The sequence below is a fragment of the Loxodonta africana genome, chromosome 10, assembly GCF_030014295.1.
Source record: "Loxodonta africana isolate mLoxAfr1 chromosome 10, mLoxAfr1.hap2, whole genome shotgun sequence".
In the NCBI taxonomy this organism is placed as follows: domain Eukaryota; kingdom Metazoa; phylum Chordata; class Mammalia; order Proboscidea; family Elephantidae; genus Loxodonta; species Loxodonta africana.
In genome coordinates, this window is record NC_087351.1 from 43,317,290 (window position 1) to 43,344,535 (window position 27,246).

At 35.6% G+C, this 27,246-nt stretch overlaps 1 protein-coding gene across 6 annotated transcripts in view; it reads right to left on the bottom strand.

The window, feature by feature from the left end:
- HEATR5A (HEAT repeat containing 5A) overlaps positions 1-27,246 on the bottom strand; it is a 141,462-nt gene that overhangs the window by 39,608 nt on the left and 74,608 nt on the right. For 5 of the 6 annotated variants that reach the window (XM_064292379.1, XM_064292381.1, XM_064292377.1 and 2 more), the window contains exons 18-26: positions 23,840-24,030; positions 22,450-22,609; positions 14,605-14,794; positions 13,450-13,619; positions 10,881-10,907; positions 8,332-8,470; positions 5,985-6,164; positions 3,534-3,773; positions 338-519 (exon numbers count right to left, since the gene is read on the bottom strand). In XM_064292379.1, coding sequence (XP_064148449.1) covers positions 338-519; positions 3,534-3,773; positions 5,985-6,164; positions 8,332-8,470; positions 10,881-10,907; positions 13,450-13,619; positions 14,605-14,794; positions 22,450-22,609; positions 23,840-24,030 — 1,479 coding nt within the window. The remainder of the gene's footprint in view (positions 1-337; positions 520-3,533; positions 3,774-5,984; positions 6,165-8,331; positions 8,471-10,880; positions 10,908-13,449; positions 13,620-14,604; positions 14,795-22,449; positions 22,610-23,839; positions 24,031-27,246) is intronic. The other variant, XM_064292380.1, reaches the window with a different exon arrangement.

Below are 27,246 nucleotides of genomic sequence, written 5' to 3' on the forward strand. Positions count from 1 at the left end.
GATTTAGTGTTACGTTGCTTATTCAGATATTTTGTAAAGTATTTCATCACTAAGGTTGTTTGTTCTTTCAAATTACAAAGAAAGTTTTACTTATGAAAATTAACCTTTAAAGTTATAAAAGACTTATTTTATATATCATTTTGCTTTTACTTGAGGTTTTATAAAACATTAGCTGGCATATGTCTTCAAACATATGCATTTTGTATATACTGACTAAACTAGTAATGCATTAGGTGAGATACATAATATACAAATTAAGAGCTGACATGCTAATTAGTTTCACAGATGTTTTATCTAGGCGTTTAATAATAAAATTCTCTTAACAGAAAGTGCTTACGTTGGCTTGATACTGTTCCAGAATCACATGACCTGGAAACTCTGGTTCTGGAACAGTTGCAAATCGCCGAATAACAACTAACAGTGTTTCAAGGCCAGAAAGACGGAGCTGGTCACTGTGATCTGTGGCAGCCATAAAAGCCATGCGAATTAAGTCAGCAAGATGAAGCACCAAAAAGTCATCTACGAGATTAAAAAATACCTTATCAAGAAAAAGAAATGCTGGACCTAAGATCTGTGTTAAGTGACATTAAGAGACTTAATGTTCCTTTTTTTAAAAAGTATTTTTATGTGGCTCTTTTTATGGATTATATTTTACATGTCTTACCACACATCCTTGGAAACTCTACGGGGCAGTTCTACTATAGTGGGGTTACCACACATACAAACAGTAGTATCTTAGATGGCCATCTGCAAGCTTTGAAGACCCCAGAGGCTACTCACCACAAACTAGGATGTAGAACATTACCTTTGTGTAATATCTTATTCCAATTGTCTAAGTTGTCCTCCCAGACTAAATAGTCCCAAGCCTTTTGATCCAGTAAACCAATCCCAATTTTTAAAATTTATAACACATACTTTAAGTAACTCAAATATTCACACCAAAAAAGCAAAACAAAACACCCAATTATTTATAACTATTCGAAAATCAAAGACAGAACAGCATCCTTTGAAAGCATGCTAATAGTAGCTTCAATAACAATTTTGTTCACATTTTCTGATATTAGAAGGAGACTTGGGGCTTTGATCAATTAGGCAGTAATTTAATTATTCTGTTTATCTCAAGTTGAAGATAAGAGACTTAATGTTCCTTTTTTAAAAAAGTATTTTTATGTGGCTCTTTTTAGGGACTAGGTTATCTTATATTTTGCATGTCTTACCACACATACAAATGATGGGGATATAAAAAGCATTTCTAGCTTCAGAAATGAGAAATAAGAAGTACTTTTATTCCTACAACTCATTCTTTGGTAAAATAATTCTACTGGGGAGAGACATAAGGCAACAATTTTTCCCCTCATTTTTCCATATAAACTTTATTTCCACAAGGTAGGATTGTTTCTTTTCATTCCAGAAAGGAGTGTTTGATTTTGAGAGCACAGTGTATCTACAGACCTGGATCTTTTCTTTTTTTTAATGGTATTTTATTGTGTTTTAGGTCAAAGTTTACGGAACAAATTAGGTTTCCCTTTAACAATTTTTATACAAATTGTTCCATACCATTGGTTACAATTTTTACAACGTGTCAGCATTCACATTATTCCCAGTCTGGTCTGTTTCCATTGATCTAGATTCCCTTCCCCTCCTTGACTTCTCATCTTTGCTTTTTGGTAAATGTCGACCATTTGGTCTCGTACAGTTGATTTTTTTAAAGGGGCACATTAGTCATGGGTGATATTGTTTATATTATAAGCCAATCTATTATCTGGCTGAAAGGTGACCTATAAAAATAGCTTCAGTTCTGAATTCAAAGGGTATCTTATGGTGATAGTCTCAGGGGGTCCTTTAGTCTCTATCGGTCCAGTTGGTCTGGCCTTTTTAGGAATTTAAGTTTTGTTTTACATTTTTATCTCATTCTATCTGAGACGGACCTTCTATTGTGTCCCTGGTCAGAAAGGTTGATAGTGTTAGCTGGGTACTATCTAGTTCTTCTGGTCTCAGGTTAGAAGAGGCTGTGTTTTATGTGGGTTATTAGTCCCATGGGCTAGTTTCTTCTGAGAGCCTTTGATTTCCTTCGTTCTCTTTTGCGCCATACAAGTAGAGGCCAACAGTTATATCTTAGATTGCCATTTGCAAGCTTTTAAGACTCCATAGGCTACTCACCACAAACTAGGCTGCAGAACATTATCTTTGTGTAATACGTTATACCAGTTGACTAAGTTGTCCCCCAAGACTATAGTCCCAAGCCTTTTGATCCCGTAACCAACCCGACAAGTTGTCTGGATATGTCTAGGAAGCCTCCATAACTGTGCCCCCTATGTGGTTTGTTTGTGTGTGTGTGTATGTGTATGTATGTATATATATATACCTATGTATACACACACATATATATACACACATAAATATATGTCTGGGATATATATATATATGCCTACAGATATACCTACACATGCATGTGCATTTACTCACATATAATAAGACAATCATTTAACAGTGTTCCGATAATTAAATGTTTAGAGGCATAACTAACCTTTATTTGGAATATATTTGAGACTACTTCTAAGAAGAATAGAATTGTAGCTCACACTGAAGAAATCAACTCAACGTACCTCCAATTTAAATTGGTAGCACAGCAATCAGTAAGAATCTATGATATACTAATTTTATACCTACCATAGTATCTAGTACAGTGCTCAGCATGAATGAGACTCAAAAAATGCCTACTTGAAAAATAAGTAAAACAAAGATAGCTCATCCATACTCCCACATTGGCAACAGCAACATTTTCCTTTATGATTCTTTTTTTCTGTAAGAATGCTTCTTAGGTATTTAGAAATGTGTCTCTGAACATACACGTTTAAGTAAATTAAAAAAAAAATTAGATATCAACTCATAAAACTAAAACCTGTTGCCACTGAGTCAATTCTGACTCAAAGTGACTCTATAGAACAGAGTAGAACTGCCCCACAGCGTTTCCAAGGAGCAGCTGGTGGATGTGAACTACCAACTTTTTCGTTAGCAGCTGTAGCTCTTAACCACTACATCACCAGGGCTCCTTAAACCATAAACATAAAACTTTTACACATACTTATGTAAAAATAATAAAACTGAACATAAGAGGTCAAAATGGTCTTACAATCAGGTTTACTTTATATTGAGATAAGCTCAAATGTTTTCCAGGTAACATCCACACTCAAAAGCCTATGGGCAAAAATTGTTAAATTTTAATTCAAAAATAATTTTGGGAATTGGCTAATGTACATGCCACTCCCCAAACACGTTTATTCTCTATAAACTTAACTCATTGCACATGTCCATTAAACAAAAGTTATCAAGAAGCCTAATCATTTAAAAATGTACTTGAACATCAAAAAATATACTATCCTTATAGCTCATCTAAATACTGCAATCAAGTTTCATATCTGATTTGGAAAAGTAAAAATAATCTTTTAGTTTTTTTTTAAGTAATATTAAAACCATAAGCAGATAGTATTTCTACATATATCATATGAACTTTTCATTATTATGCCACTTACTTCTCGAATCCCTTTTTTTCATTTCTTGTGCTAAAGCAATGTCAAAATGTGCACTGTCTGCATTCTCACACTGGTTAATTATCCTACAGATACATTCAGCAGCAAAGACTCTGGTAGTCCATCGGGGATTGGTAAAAGGATGGGATTTTTCATCATTTCTGGTGGTCAGAACTGAGGCATCATCCCCTTTATCTCCTTCCTCTTCTTGCATTGTATCCACACAAGTTATGGCTGCAAAATCTTTCATTGAGGAAGAATACATACAATTATAATCCATTGAAGCATGTATTTATAAAGGAATACAAAAATGATTACACATCAGACTAAAATTATCATGGATCAATCATACATCTTTTAATAACATCAAATAATTATGTCTAATAACTACAGACAGTAACAGCATTGCTTAAAGGAAATATCAGAAGAGTTGCTCCAGGTCAAAATGACAACGTTGTAAATTATATTCAAAGTGACAAACTAAACATGATATTAGGTCCTGGATACTCATCAATACCCAGTTTGTAGACGGATATACCTAAGAAGCTCAAAAGTCTCTATGAGGAAGTGTAGGCAGGGTGGCGTGCATTAGGGATGTTGTTTTAACACTAGATTTAAGAAGGTTCCTGAATCCACTGAATCCATTTGAAAATAGTTTTCTTGGGATAGACTCATCACTGGCATAATAGTCTCAGTTATCCTGATGGCAGGAGTCACTGATGAGTGAATTACTTCCTCTTCTTATTAAGTGTTAAGTCAATTTAAAATGGAACTAATGTTATAGAACTAACCTGTTTTTTAAACTACCTTATATGTCAACATTTTTGTGCTAGTGATAGCAAAGATATTACAAATAAAGTTATGACAAAATCCTGTTCTATTACTGAAAAGCCAGCACAGACTGAAAAGTGTTTTCCCAGTAACAAGGAATAGAGCCAAATCATAGAGAATAAAGAACAAATTATAAAATAAAACTGAGCTAGCATGTTCAGGGAGTATAAATGTAAAATTAAAAAAAAAAGATAAGATAGGTGAGATACCAAAAATCTGTCTACCTATCTATGCACGTACAAATTTTCTTTTAAGGGAGAAGTCCTTTTAAGTTACTAAATAATGGGGACAGAAGAATTACAAAAGGAAAACATACAAGGTATAATGGTTGAAAGAGCAGGTATAAATGACTGGGATGCCAAAATCAAAAACCAAACCTGTTGCTGTTAAGTCAATTCCTACTAATAGTGACCCTATAGGTCAAAGTAAAACTGCCCCATGGGGTTTCCAAGGCTGTAAATCTTTACGGAAGCAAACTGCCAAACTATCGGTTAGCAGCCAAGTGCTTAACCACTGTACCACCAGAACTTTTAAGTGACTAGAAGAGTCACTAGACAGTAAAGAATGTTTAAAAAAAAAAAAAAAAGGAATTTTTAACGGTATCTCTTGTCCTTTGAGGAAACCCTGGTGGTATAGTGGTTGAGAGTTCGGCTGCTAACCAAAAGGTTGACAGTTTAACCCACCAGGTGCTCCCTGGAAACCTATGAGGCAGTTCTATTCTGTCCTATGGGGTCGCTATGAGTCAGAATCGACTTGACTGTAATGGGTTTGTTTTTGTTTTGTCCTTTGACATAATTCAGAGACACATTAAATTTTAAGGCTTAAGTAACTGAGTTGAGAGCTGCTGAAATATAGTGGAAAGTTCAAGGACTTTGAAGTCATACAGAATTCGGTTTGAATCTATTTTACACTATCATTTCTGCGTCTGCAGGCAAGTTACTTAACCTCTCCCGAAGCCTGTTTTCTCTTCTTTAAAATGGGAATAATATTGTCTACTCGTGGAATTGTTTAAAGGATTAAATGAAACAAAATATGTTCATTATCTGGCAGAGAATAGGTTCCTATCTTTAGTCCTCTCATTAATTTACTGCAAGGATGGAAAATTTAAAAACTAAAATATACTTTCTCACTAACAAAGACATTAGAGAAATAACAACACTTTGTAACACTATTTGAAATTAACATCAAAGTGTGGAGAAACTGGCCTGTTCAAAATGTCATAGCTTTGGTGAGTTTTCTATTTTGGTTATTATTAAGATAATCCCTCAAATATTTATTATATATAAGGGAACAAACAGGGGATGCTACAAATTTGGCCATACATATCATAGCATAAATAACAACTTTACTTTTTAGTTTTACACAGGAAAGTCATCTAAGACAGTCAAAAGAGGAAAAACAAAACAAAAAAAAAACAAAAACCAGGCTCAAGTATAACATTTATATTGTTCAAATTATAAAGAATATTTGAACACTGGAACTAGAATCTTCATTTCAAGAAAGCAACAACCAGACAATTATAATCCAAATATTCAGACAAGATTGATGAAGTCTTAGTGACACAGTTTCATGTAAAGTTTTTACTTTTCACGTTTATTTCAACTGATTATCACCACTACTTACCAGCTGATGCAGCGAGTACATCTTTACAAAGTTTTAACCAAAAGGAGAGTTTTCCCACGGCCATAGATGTTAGCATATGATTTAAAGTCTCTTTGATATCACGGCATAACCTCTGATCTGTTTCCTTGTCTAGTAAAGTCAATAGTGCCCCTTCAAGGCCCACTTCTCTGATGTTAGCATCTGACAAGAAGAAAATCAATGATCTAAGCAATAAAGAAAACAAAGCTGCCATATGAGACGCACACACATTTTAGCAGTTATTAAGATGTTATGTACAAAGATATGTTAAAGAACCAACCCGAACATGATGCCTTGACCTACTGAGATCTATTTTAATTCACAGTTAAAGTTTGGGATTATTTATGATCCTGTACAGTTATTTTTATGCAATGTTATCAGAAGCTAGTAAGTCTTTATCAAGAGTTATTAATACGTTTTCTTAAATTAGGTAAATATCTTTACCTAATTAATGTTTAATATTTATACATTTTATCCAATGTTTTATGGTTCGATTATTTTATCTTCTCTCTAAATTTAATTAAAAAAAAAAAAGCATAATTAAGCTTTCTCAACTCTGATTTAAAGGCTTTAAGTTTGTTGACATGAATGGAAAATCCAAACAGAAAAAAACTATCAAATGGAGAATAGCATTTAATACAACTAAGCTGTCATGGAACTAAAAGCTGGTGGATTAATATAAACGACTACACAATATTCTTATTGCAAACTAACGAAGCATCTCAAAGGTGAAGCCTAGATCTAGAATCTATTTAATTCTAGAAATGCCAAAAGAATATATAAATTTTCTCTTGAAGATTTAACTCATCTAGCTTTTCAGAAAGCATTGATATTCTAAAGGTTATGCTACCATTAAACTACCTTAAAAGAGGAATTATCTTTTAAAGATCAGAGGGAGGAGGCAGGAGTGTTCCAGAATACAACGTGTGAGCCTTAGAGTTGGGTGGGAGGTGGGGGTGGTGGTGGGAAGGAGTCATAAAGGGCTTTATTTTGGATAACTGGGGAAATTTGTGTGAGGACTACATAGTCTATAATACTATTAAATCAATGTTGATATTTTAAGTGTGAAAATGATGTGTGGTCATGGAGGAGAATATCCCTGGGAAATGCAAACACAAGGATTTAGGGGTGAACTGTCATGATATCTGCAGCCTGCTTTCGGGTGGTCTGGCAAAAGGGAACTGCGTGTGTGTGTATTTAGAGACACAGAGAGATAAAATGAGCATTATAAAGAAAATAAGCTAGTGAATCTATGTGTTCAATGAATGAATCAACTTTTCTTTGGGTTTGAAAAATTACAAAATTAAAAAAAAGAATTATATAATGAGTTCTTGAGAGAGATCGGGAAAATTTCACTTCACTATTATTTTACTCACAGAGCTAATTCCATAATCCTAGGAACACACACCACTATGCTTATATGATCAAGGCATAAAGCAACAGATACAGACAAGTTAAGTGAATACAAACTGACGGTTACTTGGGGAGAATCTCTCACTGTTAGAATGTTGGAATTTCTCTGGCTAAGGCAAGTCGTTGAATAAGTAATCACAGAATAGTTTTCAAATGGCTTCTGCAACCTGTTTGATAATTAATATGCCAGTCAGCAGTGCTGAATAAACCAGGTTACAGCAGAAGTTTCAATTTAATAATAAAACTGTAAATTACACAGACTATTAACAATAAAACATATTATGGGTCTGAAATCATTATGGGTGTGGAAAGCTTTGTGAAGTCTGGGATCTTCTACAAGTGTGCCAGCACTTTGGAAATTATACGCATACACGTGTAAAATATTATCATTGCTATTGTTTATGGGCTAATAGTTTCTTTGAATTTATATGCAAGACTGGGTTACTTATATTACAATTCTAAAATGAAGGGCTACGTACTTAAAACAAAACTTACTGGCTAATAAGTCCTTCAATTCAGCTCTAATATATTCAAGTGGCATTAAAACCCTTTAACTTGTAGCAGACTCATCTACAATAAATTTTATGAAATGAGATTTTGGGGGAGGGAGGCACATATGATAAATTACTTAAGGACGAGATCCCCAGATTTCTGATTCAGGAGGTCTAAGATGGGGCCAAATAAAATGCATTTCTAACAAGTTCCCAGGTGGTGCTGATGCTGCTGGTTTGGGGACCTCAGTTTGAGAACCACTGCTCTAAAACAATAACATCACTGGTTAGAATGATAACTGTAGTAGGTTTAAGACATTTAAATGTTAATGTTCATATTTTATTTTAAAAATTCACATGTATATGGAAAATTTAAGATTAGTCCAATAATCTGAGCTGGACATAATCCTGGTAAAAACAATCACCTGGAGTCAACTCCACTCTGTACTCCTTGGCAAGCAAAACAGCATGTTCTGAAACTTCAGCTGCTTCTCTCTGTACGAGCTGACGTAAACAAGCGAGTACTGCTCTTCTCAGTAACAAGTAGGGACTACAGAGATTCACCTAAAAAATATCATTTGGGGAATGAAAAAGCTAAAATTTTTGATGGTACTCACTAAGTCTAAAAGATGTTCACTGGATTCCCTCCTTATCCTGTCAAGCCCATCACTAGGCAGAACACGATATATTAAACACACAGAAACTTCTTTAAACTACTCTAGCATATATTTATGATTATATAACTTAGAAATAGCTTAAGGAGTAATACATGTATTAGTTTATGCAAAATTTATAAACAAATCCAAGCAAAAAGCTGCTTAACAGTGTCAGACAACATAGAATTTACATGACAGATTAAAAAAAGACTGAAAGAATTTACTTGCAGTTTAAATATCTGTGCTTATGCAACTGTATTATGTTTTATGATTCTCTAGATAGAAACTTATGCAAATCTATACAGGCAATACAACATAGTGGTTAAAATGAAGGCTCTGTGAGCTTTACTAGCTGTGTGACCTTGGGCAAGTTATGTAATCTCTCTGTGCCTTTGTTTCTTCATCTGTAAAACGGGGATAACACTACCATTATTTCATAGGGCTGCCATGAAGATAACACAATGTAACATGCAAGCGCTTAGTACAGTTTTTGGTAAAAATAAATGCTCAACAAGTGTTAGTTATTATTAACGTAGTCTCTATCGATATTATTTTATTCAGATGAAATATACAGTAAGTAAATGTATTTTCACATAAAGGGCTGAAAGCATTTTATCCAGAAAACGTATTTACCAAAAATGCTCTCTGGAGATAAGCATTAAACCAAAATCTAGCCCACTGCTGTTGAGAAGATTCCGACTCACTGTGACCATATAGGACAGAGTAGAACTGCCCCATAGAGTTTCCAAGAAGCACCTGGTGGATTCAAACTTCTGACTTTTTGGTTAGCAGCCATAGTTCTTAATCACTATGCCACCAGGGTTTCTGGAGATAAGCATTAGAGAATAGCAAATTATATATGTGTGTATGTGCCTATATATAAATATACATATAATACACACATATATGTATATATGCACATGTATACGTGTGTATATCTTAGCGATATGGAATATTTCAGCTTAGAATAATAGGCTTAATATGTGTTTTTACATAGAAGTATTTAAACTATGTAAACCTCAGTAGGTTGTGCCTACTTAAAACAAATAATAAGACTGATGCTATACCTCAAATGAGCATTTTGAAGGTTCTGGACACAAACTCTTACTCAGTGACTTCATCAATGGGAAAAAGTCTAGAGTTTTTGAAATTTATTTTATTCTAACTATGAAAGAATCAGTTGGGTGTGGTCTACAACAATGAATACATGTCCTAAGACAATGATTTTCAAAGCAAACTTTGAGAAGCAATGTCATAATTCTTACAGTAATCTTTGATGCATGTGGGCAAAACAGGACTGAAATGGGTGAGTTTGTTATAAAGACTAGCATTTCTTAAATTCTGAGAAAGAAAAAAAAAAGATGTGTGCTGGCAGCTAGTTTTGAATATATAAGAAGAAACACAAGCAAGAAGCACTAAATCCTAAATTTCATTAGAAGCCAAAAGACAGAAAAAAAATTTGTGAATTACATACAGATGGGAACTGCTTTATAAATAATATGTTCTATTACACCCTTAAGCTGTATCATGAACTCAAAAAGTGGAAAGGAACGAAGAAAGCCATTCAGAGATAAGTCTTAAAGTAATGTCATTTCAGAACTGTGTTGTTAGAAACTAGTACGTAGGATAACTGAGAAGTTAAAATATAGAAAGATTAAATTTAATCATGCCCAAGATTACTACTGTATTTAACAACAATGACCAAAATTTAAAATAAAAAAAGCACTCTACAAGACAATTTTAAAGAAAAGTCAATGAATCTACTAGTTATTTTAACTGGAGATTTGCAAGCATGAAATACCAGGCAGGTATATCACTTATTCAGGCTGGTCAAACAATCTTCCAGAAAAAGCATGCTTAAAAACACTCCTTAGTTTGGTTGAAAAAAGACTGAAGGCTGCCACATAAAGCAAAATGGGAGGCTTAACATCTCCGTGTCATTCTCCAGCATTTATATTGGGCAAGAGGAATAGAGTGGGTTAAGACAAAAAAAAAAAAAAAGCAGGCAAAATATAGAACTTAAACCAAACTGTAACTTCAATTCCTTTGTGAAATGAATATACTAAATCAAACTAATGCAAAATTAAGTGCAAGGAGTGAGGGTACCAGCTGGAGAAGGTTAGGAAGGATTTGCTTACTCTATTAAATAAGCACCATGTAACATGCTACACACACAGGACTTTGTATTAACGGTTAGCTTAACAACATGATGCAGAGGAAAACAAGAACATCTAAAACCAAAATTAAATAAAAAACAGCACGAAGGAACAGCACTGCAAACCTCAAAAAAAGTTAGGAATTGAGGGTCAGGGACCTACCAACACAGAATTATCCAACAAGATCTCCTGCACAAAAACAAATGACAGGCTGGTCATGACAAAACCAAAAGATAAATACTAGGATGAATTTGACAACAGTCAGCTAAGCATTCAAGTATAAATGTCGACAGAGGTATTACTATTCAAATTGGCTTAGCTTCAGCTAGAAAGTGTGCCATATATATATACTTTATTTCCCAACTTAACAAAAGTTGAGCTAAGATCTTGAAAACAGTCAACTCAAGAACTCGAAGACGTAAAAGATATAAGATAAAATATATAATAATAAAACATGTACATTGTGTAATTTGGTTTCCTCTGGAATCTCCAATTTAGCCTCAGGATCAAAAACAGATCAAGTAGATACGAGTGCAGGAACAGCGCTCTGAGTCGCATTCATATGAACAGGTGTCCAGCAAGGGACAAAGTTAATGGTTTACCTTGTCACAAGTTAATTATAGATTTTTTGCTCTGCGAAGCCAAGTTTTAAAACTGTGAGTACTCAGAACTGCTAGTGTAGCTAAGGCCAAATTCAGAGTGGAAGTTAAATAGCATGCAGTTAAAAGAAAACCGTTTTCCATAAGATTCCTTCCTAATGACTCCATGTATTCTCACTATTCAGAAGGTTTCAATTAACACGAAAGCACTTTAGGCTTAATTAAATTCTTCAGAGAAAAGCTATTAAATAGGAAGGCAAAACAAATTTGTTTATTACTCATAGTACCACTAAAACATAACAAATTCAACCTAATAAACTCAGAGTTAAAGCCTTGTTGACCAAAATATTAAGACTACAGTGAGGGTGATTTAAATACATGATTTCTGAATGAAGAAAAAAATCATCTGACAGCTTAAATATTATGAGTAATGTGAATAATATTTTTTAACTGTTACTTCAGATTTTGTCAATTTTTCTCAATATAACCAGAAAAAAAACCTGATAATAGTTTCTACTCTTCTAGGGGGAAGGTAAAAAACATAGTGAGTTTGATCAGGTCTTATCCATCATGAGTTAGCAGTTAGTCTTGATCTTCACTTCTCAGTAAGTTTTACTTAATAAATGAATTTATGTACCAGTTAAAGAAGTAATTCTAAAACTGGAAAATTTCTACTACAATTCAAGAAGAAAAAAATGGTAATATCACTATGTTTAAATGTAGAGCAAAAATTAGATCAACTTGCAAAGGAATGGAAAATTTTTCAGTAATTGGTTTTGGCAATGATTTCTTCAAATAGAGTAATATTTCTGGTAAAAAGTCCTTGAGGGGTAGGGGTAAAATCCTTTTCCTTTAAGTATGACTTTCTCTAATACATTTTTGATCCAGGTCTAGATAACAGAGGAACAAAAGTTTGTCAGAAAAGTAAATCAGATCCTCCTTTTTTTAAAATAATTTTTATCATATGCCTTTTCAAAGCCTTATATAATTATGACTATCAAAATCAGTAAGATTAACAAAAACCTATATTTAAGACAAATGCAAAGACAATAAAATCACCTACCATTTACCGAGTGCTTACTAAGTGCCTGGCAAACGTCCCTTTACATGCAGCGTCAGGTGAAATCCTGGTACTTTACAGACAAAGGGGCTGGGGATGAAAGAGGTTATCGGATTTTCCTAAGGCCACATAGCTAAGAGGTGACAGGACCGAGATAAGAGCTATCCGTAAACTTTACAAAGGCTTATGAAATAATGAAATGAGGGCTGGATGAGGAGTTCAGAAACCTGGATTCTAGAATTAGAGCTGCTACTATCTAAATGTGTTACATTGGGCAAGTTATTTGACTTTTCGGCCCATAATTTATTTTTTTATTGAGAAGACTGGTTTGAGTCTGAAATGCTGCCGATTTTGCTTCAAGCTTGAAAATGAAAGATCTTTCTAAAGTAATGATTGAACTGTCATGTCACTAGTGGCAGTGTGCTATGAACACAGAAGGGGCAGAAAAAGATGAAAAGCAGTGGCATAACGTTATAGTTTCAAATGCAATTTAATTTTGAGTCAAGTCCAGATACAAACTTGTGATGCTCAAGCTAAATCTTAATAGGAATTTTGATTATCATCAGAACGTTTTGTTGATTGTCTTCACTGTTCTATATTCATTACATTATCAAAACCCATTTATTGATGCATACACTGCTACAATATCATAGAAAAGCGTTCTTTCGTCATTTGGGATAGGAAGATGTTTATATGTAGTAATTTGGAACAGAGGAAGAAAACAAAAAAAAAAAAGACAGTGACCATGCCTTATAAATTATTTCATGCCCTATAGCATTTACACACTACCTGGGACATTGTAAGCACCCAACATGTGTTTGCTGATTGATGAATTAATATTCCAAATATTAAGTGTTTAGATCAACATTAATGGGGGAAAAATGAATTAATACATAAGAGATTTAAGAGGTGTTAGCACAAAAACTCTCCCTGCCTCCCCCCAAAAGACTAGAACTGAGGGAAAACAGTTACATATACAACGTATCATAGTCTAGAGGATAATTAAAATGTGTACTAGAATAAATATAAAATTCAAATAAAAGAAACTAAGGTCTCATAATTTTATACTTACACAAAGACAGCTGACCAGGCTAGACAAGTTGACATGCCGTGGAGCAAACATATGAAGCTGCTGAAGGCAAGAGATGGCTTGAGCTTGAACAAGGCAGTCTGGGTTATCCTGCATCACTGCACAACCCAAGAGGCAAGAAGTCCTTAAGATAGAAACTGAAGTACTGTTGCCTTAAATAAAAACAGAAAGCTTTTGATAATTGACCTATAAAATTATTCTTTATACAATTGGGTTTTAAAATGTATTTCCAATTTGAAACTTAAGGATCTGTTTAGTAAAATTTCTTCTACTGAAGAAGGTATAGTCTAGGTGATGTTTTTAGATTACATTATGTTATTCTTAATATGAAAGGTTTATTTCACCAAAAGCCATTATACAAAGAAAAACCTAAGACTATTTGAAGATTACATCAAATTTTCATGAAAAGTTGAATTAGAAATTGCTAATAAACTTGTTAGGTGCCATTGAGTCAGTTCTGACTAACGGTGACCCTATGTACAACAGAATGAGACACTGCCCAGTCCTTAATAATAAACTTAGCCTTGCTTATACTAGTTGAGAGCTGCTTTCATGTATTAAAATCAGATATTCTGCAATTTGAATAGATAAGAATATTTGCATTTTTGGACTTACTCATTTCTTAAAAAGAGACTGGCATTCTTTAAACTGCTTCACTCCTACCTGATGTTTTAATACTTAAGGGAAGCAACTGTAACACATACAATCTTTCTAAAAATGGTACTCCTTGTATCTCCTAGGTAAGCGAAACACAGACTGCATGGCATTTATACATTCATTTAGCATAACTTACTAAGCACCTACCATGTGCCAAGCACATCAACTTTTCAAATTCTCCCTCGTTTTACAGAGGAAGAACTGAAGCCCAGAAATGTAAAAAGATTTTCCTAGGGTCGCCCAATTAGTTAGTAGTGGATCTTAGACTAAGTTTCCTAGTTACTATGTTTTTCCTCTTATGTTATCACCCAGGGCCAAAGTTTCCACAAGACTTCTCTCAACATCCTACACATATATTTGAATAAAACATGCTGGTAAACTTCACTTCATTAAAAAGTACGTGGGTCCAGTCATAGGAACTGAATTCATTTTTATGTACATTTTTTTAATGTAAAACACCACAAAAACTGCTATACATACCCTGTAGCTCTGGACCCAATGTGGTAATAAGGGCATTCAAACAGCGACCAAGACTTTGGTGAACTTCAGCATGAGTAGGAGGCACATTTAACAACAACATTATGATAAGAGAAAGTGTCGGTTCCACATGCACATGATAGAGTGGGCCAGCAGAATCGATTATCAGTGATAGAGAATGTAGTGCCCAGGTCTGGGAAGAGAGTGAGAAATAATTTAAAACGTTACAGCTGTATCAACAAATATAAAACATATTAAATTGTTCTTTTATTTATTAGTTTTTTATAGTGCTTTAGGTGAAACTTTACAGAGCAAATAAGTTTCTCATTCAACAATTTATACACTAATTGTTTTGTGACATTGGTTGCAACCCCTGCGACGTGTCAACACATTCCCCTCCCACACTCTAACTCCCTCCTTCCCTCCGTCCATTTTTCCTGTCCCTTCCTGCCTTCTTGTCATTGCTTTTGGGCAGGTGTTGCCCTTTTGGTCTCGTATACACGACTGAACTAAGAAGTATGTCCCTCATGTGTGTTACTGTTTGTTTTATAGACCTGTCTACAGACAATCTTTGGCTGAACTTTGGGAGCGGCTTCAGCTGTGAGTTAAAAGGGTGTCCAGGGTAAAATGTTCTTTTATTGAAGCAAGTGATAAAGTAACAGCAAAGTATGAGTGTGCTAGTACTAATTTATAAAGAGAAATGGAGAACTTCAGGATTTGAAAAATTTTCTGTTTTAATATCTAGTGAAAAACAACTCAGAGACAACCATCTAATTTAGAGTGATATATTTAAGCATATCGTAGCACTAAGAATTCCAAGATAATGTTTAGTACTTTAGCTAACCAGTTTGTTGACAATGTTTATTGCATAATCTATGTAAAGAACAAAAATTTCAGTTTCAAGCCAGACATAAGATTTCATACCATATGATTCCATTCATATAAAGAATAAAAATAGGCAAACTAATCCATGCTGTTGCAAATTAGAATCGTAGTAATCCTTAGAGGGGCAGGCAGTAACCAGAAGAGAGCATAAGGAGGCTTTCTGGGTTACTGATAATATTCTGTTTCTTGATCTAGGTGGTGGTTACATGGTGTATTAAGTTTGTACACTTCATTTATAGAGATGCACATTAGACACATACATACATATGTGTATAGGGTTGGTATCAGTAGGAATCGACTCGAGGGCATGGGCTGGGGCTTGGGATATGTATATATACACACGTTTGCATTGCTTAATGTCCATGATACATTCTGTGAAATAAGACATTATGTGATTTAAATGTTGTGCAAAAATCATATTATATACAACATTGCCTCCTAACAACAATCATCCTGTCTTTAAAAGCCTTAAAACCTGGCACTGGCTTGGACTCCTTATAGATGAAAGTCCTTTCAGGCATTTGCTTCCAGAATAATGAGGTTTTGTCCATATTAAAATTTCAGTGGGGCAAATAACCTCCCTCTATGATTTTTTTTTTTTTATGATTAGTTTATCCAAGGTTTCGATAAATTCTGCTGCCTTTGCATCAACACTCGCAGGCTCACCGCTCACTTTCACATCATGCAGCAAAAAATATCATTTGAAGCGCATGAACCACCCAGAGCTAGCACTAAACTCAGTATCGTAGTCTGGTCCTGCTTTTTCTTTAAGCATCTGGAACAAGCTTCTTGCCTTAGCAGTGATTGTCAAAACTTCTGCGTTTGATCCTTAATCCACGTCATCAGCAATTTCTCCATACCTGATATACCATATTTTCATGCAAATAATTATGGCCAACCGTTCTTCCCCCACCCCAAAATACCTGGGAGGTGGGAGGGCATGGTTGGCAATTAAATGTAGAAGGCAAGCACATTATTTGCATAATAATACTGAAGGTCCCTCTTGCATTTTCTTTGGCCTTGTGGCTTTCAGTGGAGCCAATCCTTTAACAGTTTGGAAAATTTTTTGTTTTTGAGGATCACCATAATCGCTAAATCACAAGCAAAAGCATTCACTGATTTCCACCTTCATGTTGTTTAATAACCTTTTGCTTCACTTCCAAATGGAGACCTACTTTGCATCTGCTGCTATCACTAGCACTGATTTTGCTGCATTCGGGAACCATGATGCTGCACTGCATGGTAATATTTTTGAAAGAAAATTAAACAGAGACATACGATATGTTAGATTGAACGCTGCGGCCTCTGAGTCAAAACATACACTGCTATAAGGTAAACTTTTTATTTGTAAGTAGGGAAAATTCACATTAAAATACTGATAGAAAGTACAGTACAGTATAGACATAAGCCAGGAACATAGGCATTTAGTGTGACTATCGAGACATATGTATTATAGGTTATATATGTACTATACCATTATACACATGGCAGCACAATTACTTTGTATACAAGAAACATGAGATATATGTGTTGTGTGTGGAAAGCTATTGCATTCGCTACGTCCTGTTCTCTGATTGGGATTTCTGAACTCTATTATAAATTTACGGGACCATGGATGTGTATGTGGTCAGATGCTGCACAAACAGATGTGAAGTGGCACATCACTCTGTGTATGTGTGTGTATACATACATATATGTATGTTTAAATACCTGTGAGCCAAATCTAGCCCACCATATTTGTCTTGTATATAAAGTTTTATTTGAACACAGCCATGTTCATCCATTTACATATTTTCTATGGCTGCTTTCTTGCTACAATGGCAGAAGTGAGTAGTAGTGACAGAGATGATAGGACCCACAAAGTCTAAAATTAACTCTCTGGGAGTTATTGTTCAATGGGTACTGAGGGTCTGTTCAGGGTGATTAAACAATTTTTGAAATAGTGGTAATGGTTTCACAACACTGTAAAGGTAATTAATGTTAATGAATTATACATTTAAAAATGGTCAAAATGGCAAATTTTATGTTATATATATTTTACCACAATAAAGAAATTACTACTTGGCCCTTTATGTAGTAAGTCTGACAACACCTGATTTAGATAAAACAAGATTAGTTAAATAGAGTCTAATCTCATTCGTGGCAGCTATGTTCCATAACGTCCCCACAAATGATGAGTTAGCAAATACTGAACCAGCTTTGTATGTCAGCTGTGAGTCAAATTTTTTGCCACTCTGCACATGTGAAATGTCCTGGAAAGACTGTGAAAGTACTGCAAGTATTGATTTTGGAGCTACAAATAAATTTTAGTGAACAGGCAAATTCATAAGTAAGGAATTCACAAATAATGAGAGGCAGTATTTATAACCACTGAAGTTGGATGACTGGTACAATAGGTTCATTACAGCATACTATCTACTTCTGCATATGTTCGAACTTTCCATCCATAACAAAAAATAAATGAAAAAAAGTCTCGTTAGGAAATGAACTAAGAAAGTTTTCTCTCTCTTATCAATCGATTATAAGAAAGTTTATAGTACTTTTTATGCTACAAGTTAACTCTTATCTGTAGTTGAGAGATAACAGCAATTAAGAAAAGTCAGACTCCATAACACTGGATGCTACGGAACAAAGCACATAAATTAACAAAAAGTATTCAGTTAAAAACTACTGTATTTTTACGCAAATAATGTGTAACTTCTACATTTGTTTGCCAACTGCTCCCACCCTTCCTGGGGTATTTTCTTAAGCATAGAACACTAATTTTTTTTTTACAGAAACATGAAAAAAAATTGGCACAGCAGCACTTACAAAAATATCCCGTGGAGAGAGCGGTTGCAAACAAACTTTGAAGGTGAACGTTATTTGTGTAAAAATATGGTATGTGTGTTCAGAACAGAGTTCTTGAAAAGGAAGAGAAAAATAATAAATATCCTTAAAGAAGGATGAGAAAATGGAAGATCTGGTAAATCAATTTAATTATGTGCTAGAAGATGTGGAGGAGGCTATAGTACTATGGTAATTTAGAGAAAGAGCTAACAGTGGGTTAGAAATGATGAAGTTCAGTGAGAAAGTGCTTAAACTGGATCTTAGGATACTACAAATTTGAATTGTTAGGGAAAAGGGGAAGGAGAAAAGTATTAGATGGAGCAGATAAGAGAAGGATACATGTGGAAGGTAAGTAGGAAGATGATCTGTAGGAGAAAGCCAGTACTTTGGGGTAATAACAGAGAAGGTTCCTGAGTCAGCTGATGACACTTGAATGACAAGCAGATTTAAAAAGCACTTTCTCTAGCTTTTCAGTAAGGAAGCTGGCAAGATTAATGCAGGGCTTTGATTCCTCCCAGTTCAATTATGGCTGAGGAAGTGGTACTAGAACATACCCGAAGTTTTAAAATTCAGGTGAACTGGGATGGTAGCCAGAATGGGAAAAATTATGAGTGGAAGCCCTGCTAGAAACTAATCTCCTTCACAGAAAACAAGGGCAACGTATGTAATGCATAGCAATCAAATTGTTTGCCCACTGCATTTGAACGGAGTCAGAAACAGTAGTGCCCTGCTCAAAGACGGCAGTGCCCTGTTCAAAGATGGCACTGCCCTGCTCAAAGATGTCAGCCAACTGTGCTGTTTTTAATGTGTTTCACTCACCACAGTCCTGCTAGTAACCCAATCTCATGCATCAGGCTCCTGAAAGGGCTCACTATGCCTCTTCCGAGTCTCCCATTCCAGGGCTTCGACCCATACTTTTTCCCATTCCGGTTACTGTGCTGAATCACCCAAATTGAAGAAATTCGGGTCTGTTCTTTTTTCGCTTCACTGAGGATGACAGAACTAGTTTGAACCAGTTCAAAGCCCTGGATTAAAGTCATCTGGGAAAACAAATTATCCAGGGAGAGGTAGAAAGAGAAGAACCTAAAAATAACCCGCTGTGAGGCTATATAGTAAAGAGAGACACGAGGGGCAGAGAAGAGATACGGGAGTAAAAGTACAGCAGTAATACACATTTCAGGTTTAAGACATCAGGAAAGATGATTTCATTGACAGAAATGCATAAGATATGTAGAACTATATGGTAAAGTGGTTAAGAACGTAGGATTTAGAATATGACTCAAGTTCTTAACCTGGTTTCATGATTAGCTTTTCACCTGTGAGCAAGTGACTTAATTTCTCCAAGTCTGAGTTTTCTTTCTATATAATGGAAATACATATCTTGGGTTATTACAAGAATTAAATATGCTCTAGTGGCACAGTGTTGAAAACCCTGGTAGAGCAGTGGTTAAGAGCCATGGCTGCTAACCAAAAGACTGGCAGTTCAAATCCACCAGGCACTCCTTGGCAGCTCTATGGGGCAGTTCTACTCTGTCCTATAGGGTCGCTATAAGTCGGAATCGACTCGACGACAATGGGTTTTTTGTTTTTAGTGGTGCAGTGATTAAGAGCTTCATTGCTAACCAAAAGGTTGGCAGTTGAAATCCACCAGCTGCTCTTTGGAGACCCTATGGGGCAGTTCTACTCTGTCCTATAGGATCGCTATGAGTTGGAACTAACTCAAAAGCAATGGGTTTAATATATTTAGAAAAACGTAATACAATGTCTGGCAACTATTAAGCTCTCCTAAGTAGTTTTTTTTTAAGTAGTAGAAGCTGTTATTAAGGGGGAAGAAAGATCCATTTTCAGAAAAAGATACTGAACTTGACTTTAGAAACATGGAGTTTGAGGTGAAGTCAGAATTAAATTCAAAATCCACCAAGGTTTCACCAAAGAGGACATTCAAATGGCCACCAAACACATGAAAAGATGCTCAACATCCTTAGCCATGAGAGATGCAAATCAAAACCACAATGCAATACCATTTCACTCCCACTAGGATAGTTAAGATTTGAAAAAAAAGCCCAGAAAATAACAAATGTTGGCAAGGATGTGGGGAAACTGGAACCCTTATCCACTGCTGGTGGGTATGCAAATGGTACAGCCGTTGTGGAAAACAGTGTGGTGCTTCCTCGACAGAGCTTGAGGACATTATGCTGAGTGAAACAAGCCGATCACAAAAGGACAAATATTGCATGACTTCATTTATACAAAAAGACAAAAAAAAGCAAATGTACAGAAACCAAAGTTTATTAGTGGTTACCAGGGGTGGAAGGAAGGGAAAAAGGGGAGTTACTGCCTATGGAGTACTGAGTTTTTGTTTATGGTGATGGAAAAATTGTACTGATTTAAGGGTAGGGTTGCACAGCTGATTAATGTAACTGCTTCAATAAGTTGTAAATCTGAAAAAAGCTGAATAGGCAAAAGTTGTATAATAGATATATTTACAACAACAACAAAAAAATGAGTAGCTGCTGTGGCTACTTATGTACAACTAAGCACCTCATGGGATTTGGTTCCTTGGTTTGGAGGTTTGGGGTCATGGTTTCATGGGATATCCCAGTTAATTGGCCTAATGATGTGTTTGAAAAACAGAAACAAAAACCCACTGCTGCCAAGTCAATTCCAACTCACAGCGACCTTACAGGACAGGGGGTAGCTGCCCCATAGGGTCTCCAAGGAGTGGCTGATAGATTCGATCTGCCGATCTTTTGGTTAGCAGCTGAGCTCTGAAACACTGGGCCACCAGGGCTCCAATAATTTTTTTAGTGCTTTTGTTTTTACCTCCCAGTTCTTGCATAGTGCCTGGGGTTTTAAAAGCTTGCAAACAGCCATTCGAGGTACAACAATTGGTCTCTATTCTCCTGGAGCAATAAAGGAACAAGGAGAGTGGGAACAGGAGGAGGAAATGGAACGTGTGGCTAATTGCCTCCATGAATAACTGCCTCCTTTGCCATAAGATCAGAAGTGGATGGTGTCTGGCTATCATTACTGAACATTTTGATCAAAGACTCTATAGAAGAATCCTGATAAAAGAGGAAAAATGCAGAAGAGAAATTCGAATTCGTATAGACTCCAGACTTTCTGGAGCCATGGAAACTCGATGAACTCCTGAAACTACTGCCCTGAGACAATCTTTAAATGTTAAACCAAAATTATCCCCTGAAGTCTTCTTAAAACCATACGATAGTTTAGCTTAACTAGTAAAGAATGTCTGCCTTCAGCATTGTGCTCCTTTAAGATCTCTCTATATGGGATCAAAGTGAAAACGCAACTTGAAAGATTACATAGGAAACTTAGGGGGCAGTGAGTTTACGTTAATGGAGGAGGAACAACTCAGAGAAGGAGGGTGAGAACGGTTGCACAATTCTAAGAATGTGATCAATGTCACTGAATTGTATGTGCAGAAATAGCTGAACTGAACAGAAAATCCCTGATGGAATAGGAGAAAAGTGGGATGCAGACCTCAAATTTTAGTAAAAAGACCAGACTTAATGGTCTGATACTGGAGGGACCCCACAGGTCATGGCCCCCAGACTATCTGTTAGCCCCAAAATAAAACCATTCCTGAAGCCAACTCATCAGACAAAAATTTGACTGGACTATGAGACAAAATGATACTGGTGAGGAGTGTGCTTCTTAGCTCAAGCAGACACATGAGACTGTATGGCAGCTCCTGTCTGGAGGCAAGATGAGGAGGCAGGGGGACAGATGCTGGTTGAATGGACACAGGAAATACAGGGTGGAGAGAAGGAGTGTGCTCTCACACTGAGGGGGGAGGAAATAGGGTCACATAACAATGTGTGCATAAGTTTTTGTATGAGAAACTGACTTGAATTGTAAACTTTCATTTAAAGCACAATAAAAAAAATCTATTCAAAGAAAATAGCTGAATTAGCGTATGCTCTGCTGTGTATATTCTCAACACCAAAAATAAATTGTTCTTTTTTTAAAAAAAAAACCACCAAGGTTAACAACGGCTTTGACATTTATCACAGAGTGAAAACACTATTCGTGAATAACTGTCAATAAAACCATATTCTGCATCATCTATAAATCATGAATTTCAAGGACGGTATCACATGAGGTACTGACCTGCATATCAGGAGAAGTGCTGTCCTGAGACAAAGTATAAAGGATTGCAACACAAGAATTCAAGTGTTGAGAAGAACTTATTCCTCCTAAATACCTATACAGGGATCCCAAAGCCAGTGAGTATCCTGTTCTGGTAACCACATCCCTTGCTGACTTCAATCTGTAATTATGGAAGTAAAAATAAATAACAATCTCTGAAATAAAATTAATACAGGTACGCTGTTAAAAAAATTTGTATGAATAGCTGCAAAATTTAGAATTATATTTTCTGTTAGATGACAAAAAAATTCTGAAATAACCTGAAAGATATCTTGAAAAGAATATAAAAATATCTTGACATTATTCATATTTCAAGTATGAACAGTTTCAGTGTCTCTCAGATATGTATATAAAAACTCAGTTTATAAGGCAGATATTATTGTTACTTTATCATAATGCTACCTTTTAAAAATTGCCACACTGCTGAGATACCTGAATTCCGCATAAACAGAATTTCAACTTAAGAACTTTGACTGTAAAATTAAATCTAAGAAAAGTTAATATTTATTAGGAATTCTTCATATACACTATAAATTTAAGTGCTTTACATGTAGTATCTCCTTAATCCTCCCAACCACACTGAGGTTCTTAAAATTATCAGCTCCCTTTTTTTTTTTTATAGATGAGGAAACCAAAACAATAGGTGACTCTCACAACGTAACCAAGTTACTAAATTGCAGAGTTGGGATATAAACCAAGTTACGTAATGTGACTCCAAATTTCAAGCTTTTAACCAAATCAGAATCATATATTCAGTACACTAGCACCGCCATTATTAATGTAACTACCATGAATTTATATTTGCACTTGTTTTATCTTTTTCATACTTAATATTTCATTTCCCATAACATTCTTAAGTAGGTAGGGCAGTATTATCAACCTTCCATTTGGAACAGAGAAAACAGCTGACAGGATTAAGTTAAGCGCCCACAGTTACATAACTAGTTAGTGGTAGAAATGAAAACACAGTTTATGTTTCTAGATCTGCAGCCTACAGCTTTTGTCCTTCCCAGTAGATTGTTCTTACTACGTATCATCTATAATTTTACATAATAAAACTCCCTAAGTGTCTTACTACATCAGAGTGCAGTCCACTGATGGTGAATTATATTGCTTATATAGATAGTAATCTTTTCCTAATTATATAAAGACTGAAGCTGAAGTAACGACAGTTTTATGTTCCAAAACTAGCAGACCAAAGGGGTGTTCCTTTATTTTAAAACATCCACATTTGTCAATTTTTCTTTTCTTAGATCTCGGAATGAAGATTTCACTAGTTCTAACACATCAGCAAGCTATACCCAGTTTTGACATACATAGCGGATGAATACTGAATAAGAAATTCACTTACTTGTCAAAGCTCACTTGAGCTAATCCGGCAGTAAAAGCTCCATCATCGACCACTTGGGCTAATCTAGCCCATGCCTCTGCAGCAGCACATCTCAAAAGGGGGCTGGGACTTTCTAGGGCTCCCATCACTAACATCAGCCCAGGTCTTCTAATTTCTTCTGGACCTAAACTTCCCCTGCATCCAGCCACGTACTGAAATATGTAAAGAAGAATCCAAATTTACAACTATAATAAATGCCCCCGTATACTCTGGAATGTATATTCCGGTTAACCAATTACATTCATACTTGGATTAGTACTTAAAAAAAAATCAGAACACAAAAAAATCCACACTGAATATACAAACATAGTTTCATTTTTTTGTCAAAAAGTACTTCAGAATTTTAAACTACCAGGCAAACAATATGGCAATCAATTATCACTGTAGTATGAATGTGTTCAGAAGCACATTAACACAAATTTCCATAAAATCATCAAGATAGCCTGTTGTCGGGCATGGGTTACCCAATATGCAAGGTACACACGGGCTTACTTGTGTTTACTTACAAATCTGTAGTGCACATACAGATTTGTAAGTAAACACAAGTAACCTTGCTTACTGGTTAATCTGTCACTGCCTAGTATATTTTACTTAACAAGAAAAATGCAATGACTTTATACTAATAATCGTCATCTTTATTTTACTAATAAGAAAGATTACGTTAGAATGAGGAACACACAGAAAGCAATCTTAATGAATTTTTTTTACTTTTTCTGTTTAAAAGATATATGTAAAAAGAGTAGTTTCAAAACACACACACAGAAAAATCCAATCCAACAGGAGCCAAGTCACGCTTTTCTCCTCCTCTATGAGGCTTTAGCTGTAACTCTTTATGTCCCAACTTTAATAATAATTCCTATATTTTTCCAGGAGCCCTGGCTGCACAGTGGTTAAGAGCTGGGCAGTCTGAATGCATCAGCCACCCTTCGGAAACCCTACGGGGCAGTTCTACTCTGCCCTACAGGGTTGCTATAAAAAAAAAAAAAAAAATCTTTTTTTTTTTTTTTTGGTTGCTATGAGTCAGAATTAACTGGATGGCAATGGGTTTGCATTATTCTTTGTACTTAGTAAATGTCATAAGGTAGTAAACACAAAACGTTTACAGAGGCGTAATATCTTCATGGTCTTTTCAATTTTTTTTTTTTCAACTTGAATTTCCTCTTATCTGATTTTCTTTATAGATTTTTCTGTTTTTAAATCCATGCTAAGTCACATGCTTACTTCTGGATCTTCAGTTTTTATTTTCTACCCAAAAAACTCTTAAAAGAACAACAAAAAAGCTAATCACTGACAAAAGCACCACACTAAGAAATCTAAAGTTCTTTTTTTTCTGATTCCTTACTAGTCTTTGTCCATATACAGATGGATACATTATTGTTTTGAGGCTTGAATGGTTAAATACAAAAGATACAAGTACTGAATACTACATGATCTTTTGGGCTGAAAATGAGTTTTTAACTTTGTGTCCTCTATTTGTCATTAGTGTAGTAATCCTGTAGCACTTGGGACGGTGGCCAAAATAGTGAAATGATCACAGCTAGTAAATGCACTGCTGATATGACAACACTGAGCTAATAATTTTAAAAACTCAGCATTAAAAATAATAATTATTGTTATTACTGATTTTCTACATAGGTCCAAAGTTTAGTTAGGATGAGCATTTCTAAATCCTATATTCATATGAAATCTTTACTTTCTTTTTTTTCTTTAATAATTTTTATTGTACTTTAAGTGAAAGTTTACAAATCAAGTCAGTCTCTCACATAAAAACTTATATACACCTTACTACATACTACCAATTACTCTCCCCCCAACGAGACAGCCAGCTCTCTCCTTTCAGTCTCTCTTTTCGTGACCATTTTGCCAGCTTCTAACCCCCTCTACCCTCCCATCTCCCCTCCAGAAAGGAGATGCCAACATAGCCTCAAGTGTCCGCCTGATGCAAGTAGCTCACTCCTCATCAGCATCCCTCTCCAACCCATTGTCCAGTCCAATTCATGTCTGATGAGTTGGCTTCAGGAATGGCCCCTGCACTGGGCCAAAGAAGTTTGGGGACCCTGACTGCTGCAATAAACATGGGTGCACATATCTGTTCGTGTAAAGGCTCTTATTTTTCTAGGATATATTCCCAGGAGTGGGGTCCTTCTAGTCTCAGCCAGACCATTAAGTCCAGTCTTTTTATGAGAATTTGGGGTCTGCATCCCACTGTTCTCCTGCTCCCTCAGGGGTTCTCTGTTGTGTTCCCTGTCAGGGCAGTCATCGGTTGTGGCCAGGCACCATCTAGTTCTTCTGGTCTCAGGATGATGTAGTCTCTGGCTCACGTAGCCCTGTCTCTTGAGCTTGTAATTACCTTGTGTCCTTGCTGTTCTACATTCTCCTTTGATCCAGGTGGGTTGAGACTCATTGACGCATCTTAGATAGCCGCTTGCCAGTGTTTAAGACCCCAGACACCACTCTTCAAAGTGGGATGCAGAATGATTTCTTAATAGATTTTATTTTGCCAATTGACTTAGACGTGCCCTGAAACCATGGTCCCCAAACCCCTGCTCCTGCTTCGCTGACCTTCGAAGCATTCAGTTTATTCAGGAAACTTCTTTGCTTTTGGTTTAGTCCAGTTGTGCTGACCTCCCCTGTATTGAGTGTTGTCCTTCCTTTCACCTAAAGTAATTCTTATATGCTATCTAATTAGTAAATACCCTTCTCCCGCCCTCCCTCCCTCCCCAAGAATGTGTTCTTCTCAGTTTAAACTATTTCTCAAGATCTTATAATAGTGGTCTTATGCAATATTTGTCCTTTTGCAACTGACTAATTTCACTCAGCATAATGCCTTCCAGGTTCCTCCATGTTATGAAATGTTTCACAGATTCATCACTGTTCTTTATCAATGCATAGTATTCCATTGTGTGAATATACCATTATTTATCCATTCATCTGTTGATGGGCACCTTGGTTGCTTCCATCTTTTTGCTATTGTAAACAGTGCAATAAACATGGGTGTGCATATATCTGTTCGTGTAAAGGCTCTTATTTCTCTAGGATATATTCCAAGGAGTGGGACTGCTGGGTCATATGGTAGTTTTATTTCTAGCTTTTTAAGGAAAAGCCAAATCGATTTCCAAAGTGGTTGTACCATTTTACATTCCTGCCAGCAGTGTATAAATGTTCCAGTCTCTCTACAGCTTCTCCAACATTTATTATTTTGTGTTATTCGATTAACACCAGCCTTGTTGGACTGAGATGGAATCTCATTGTAGTTTTAATTTGCATTTCTCTAATGGCCAATGATCGACAGCATTTCCTCATGTATCTGTTAGCCACCTGAATGTCTTCTTTAGTGAAGTGCCTGTTCATATCCTTTGCCCATTTTT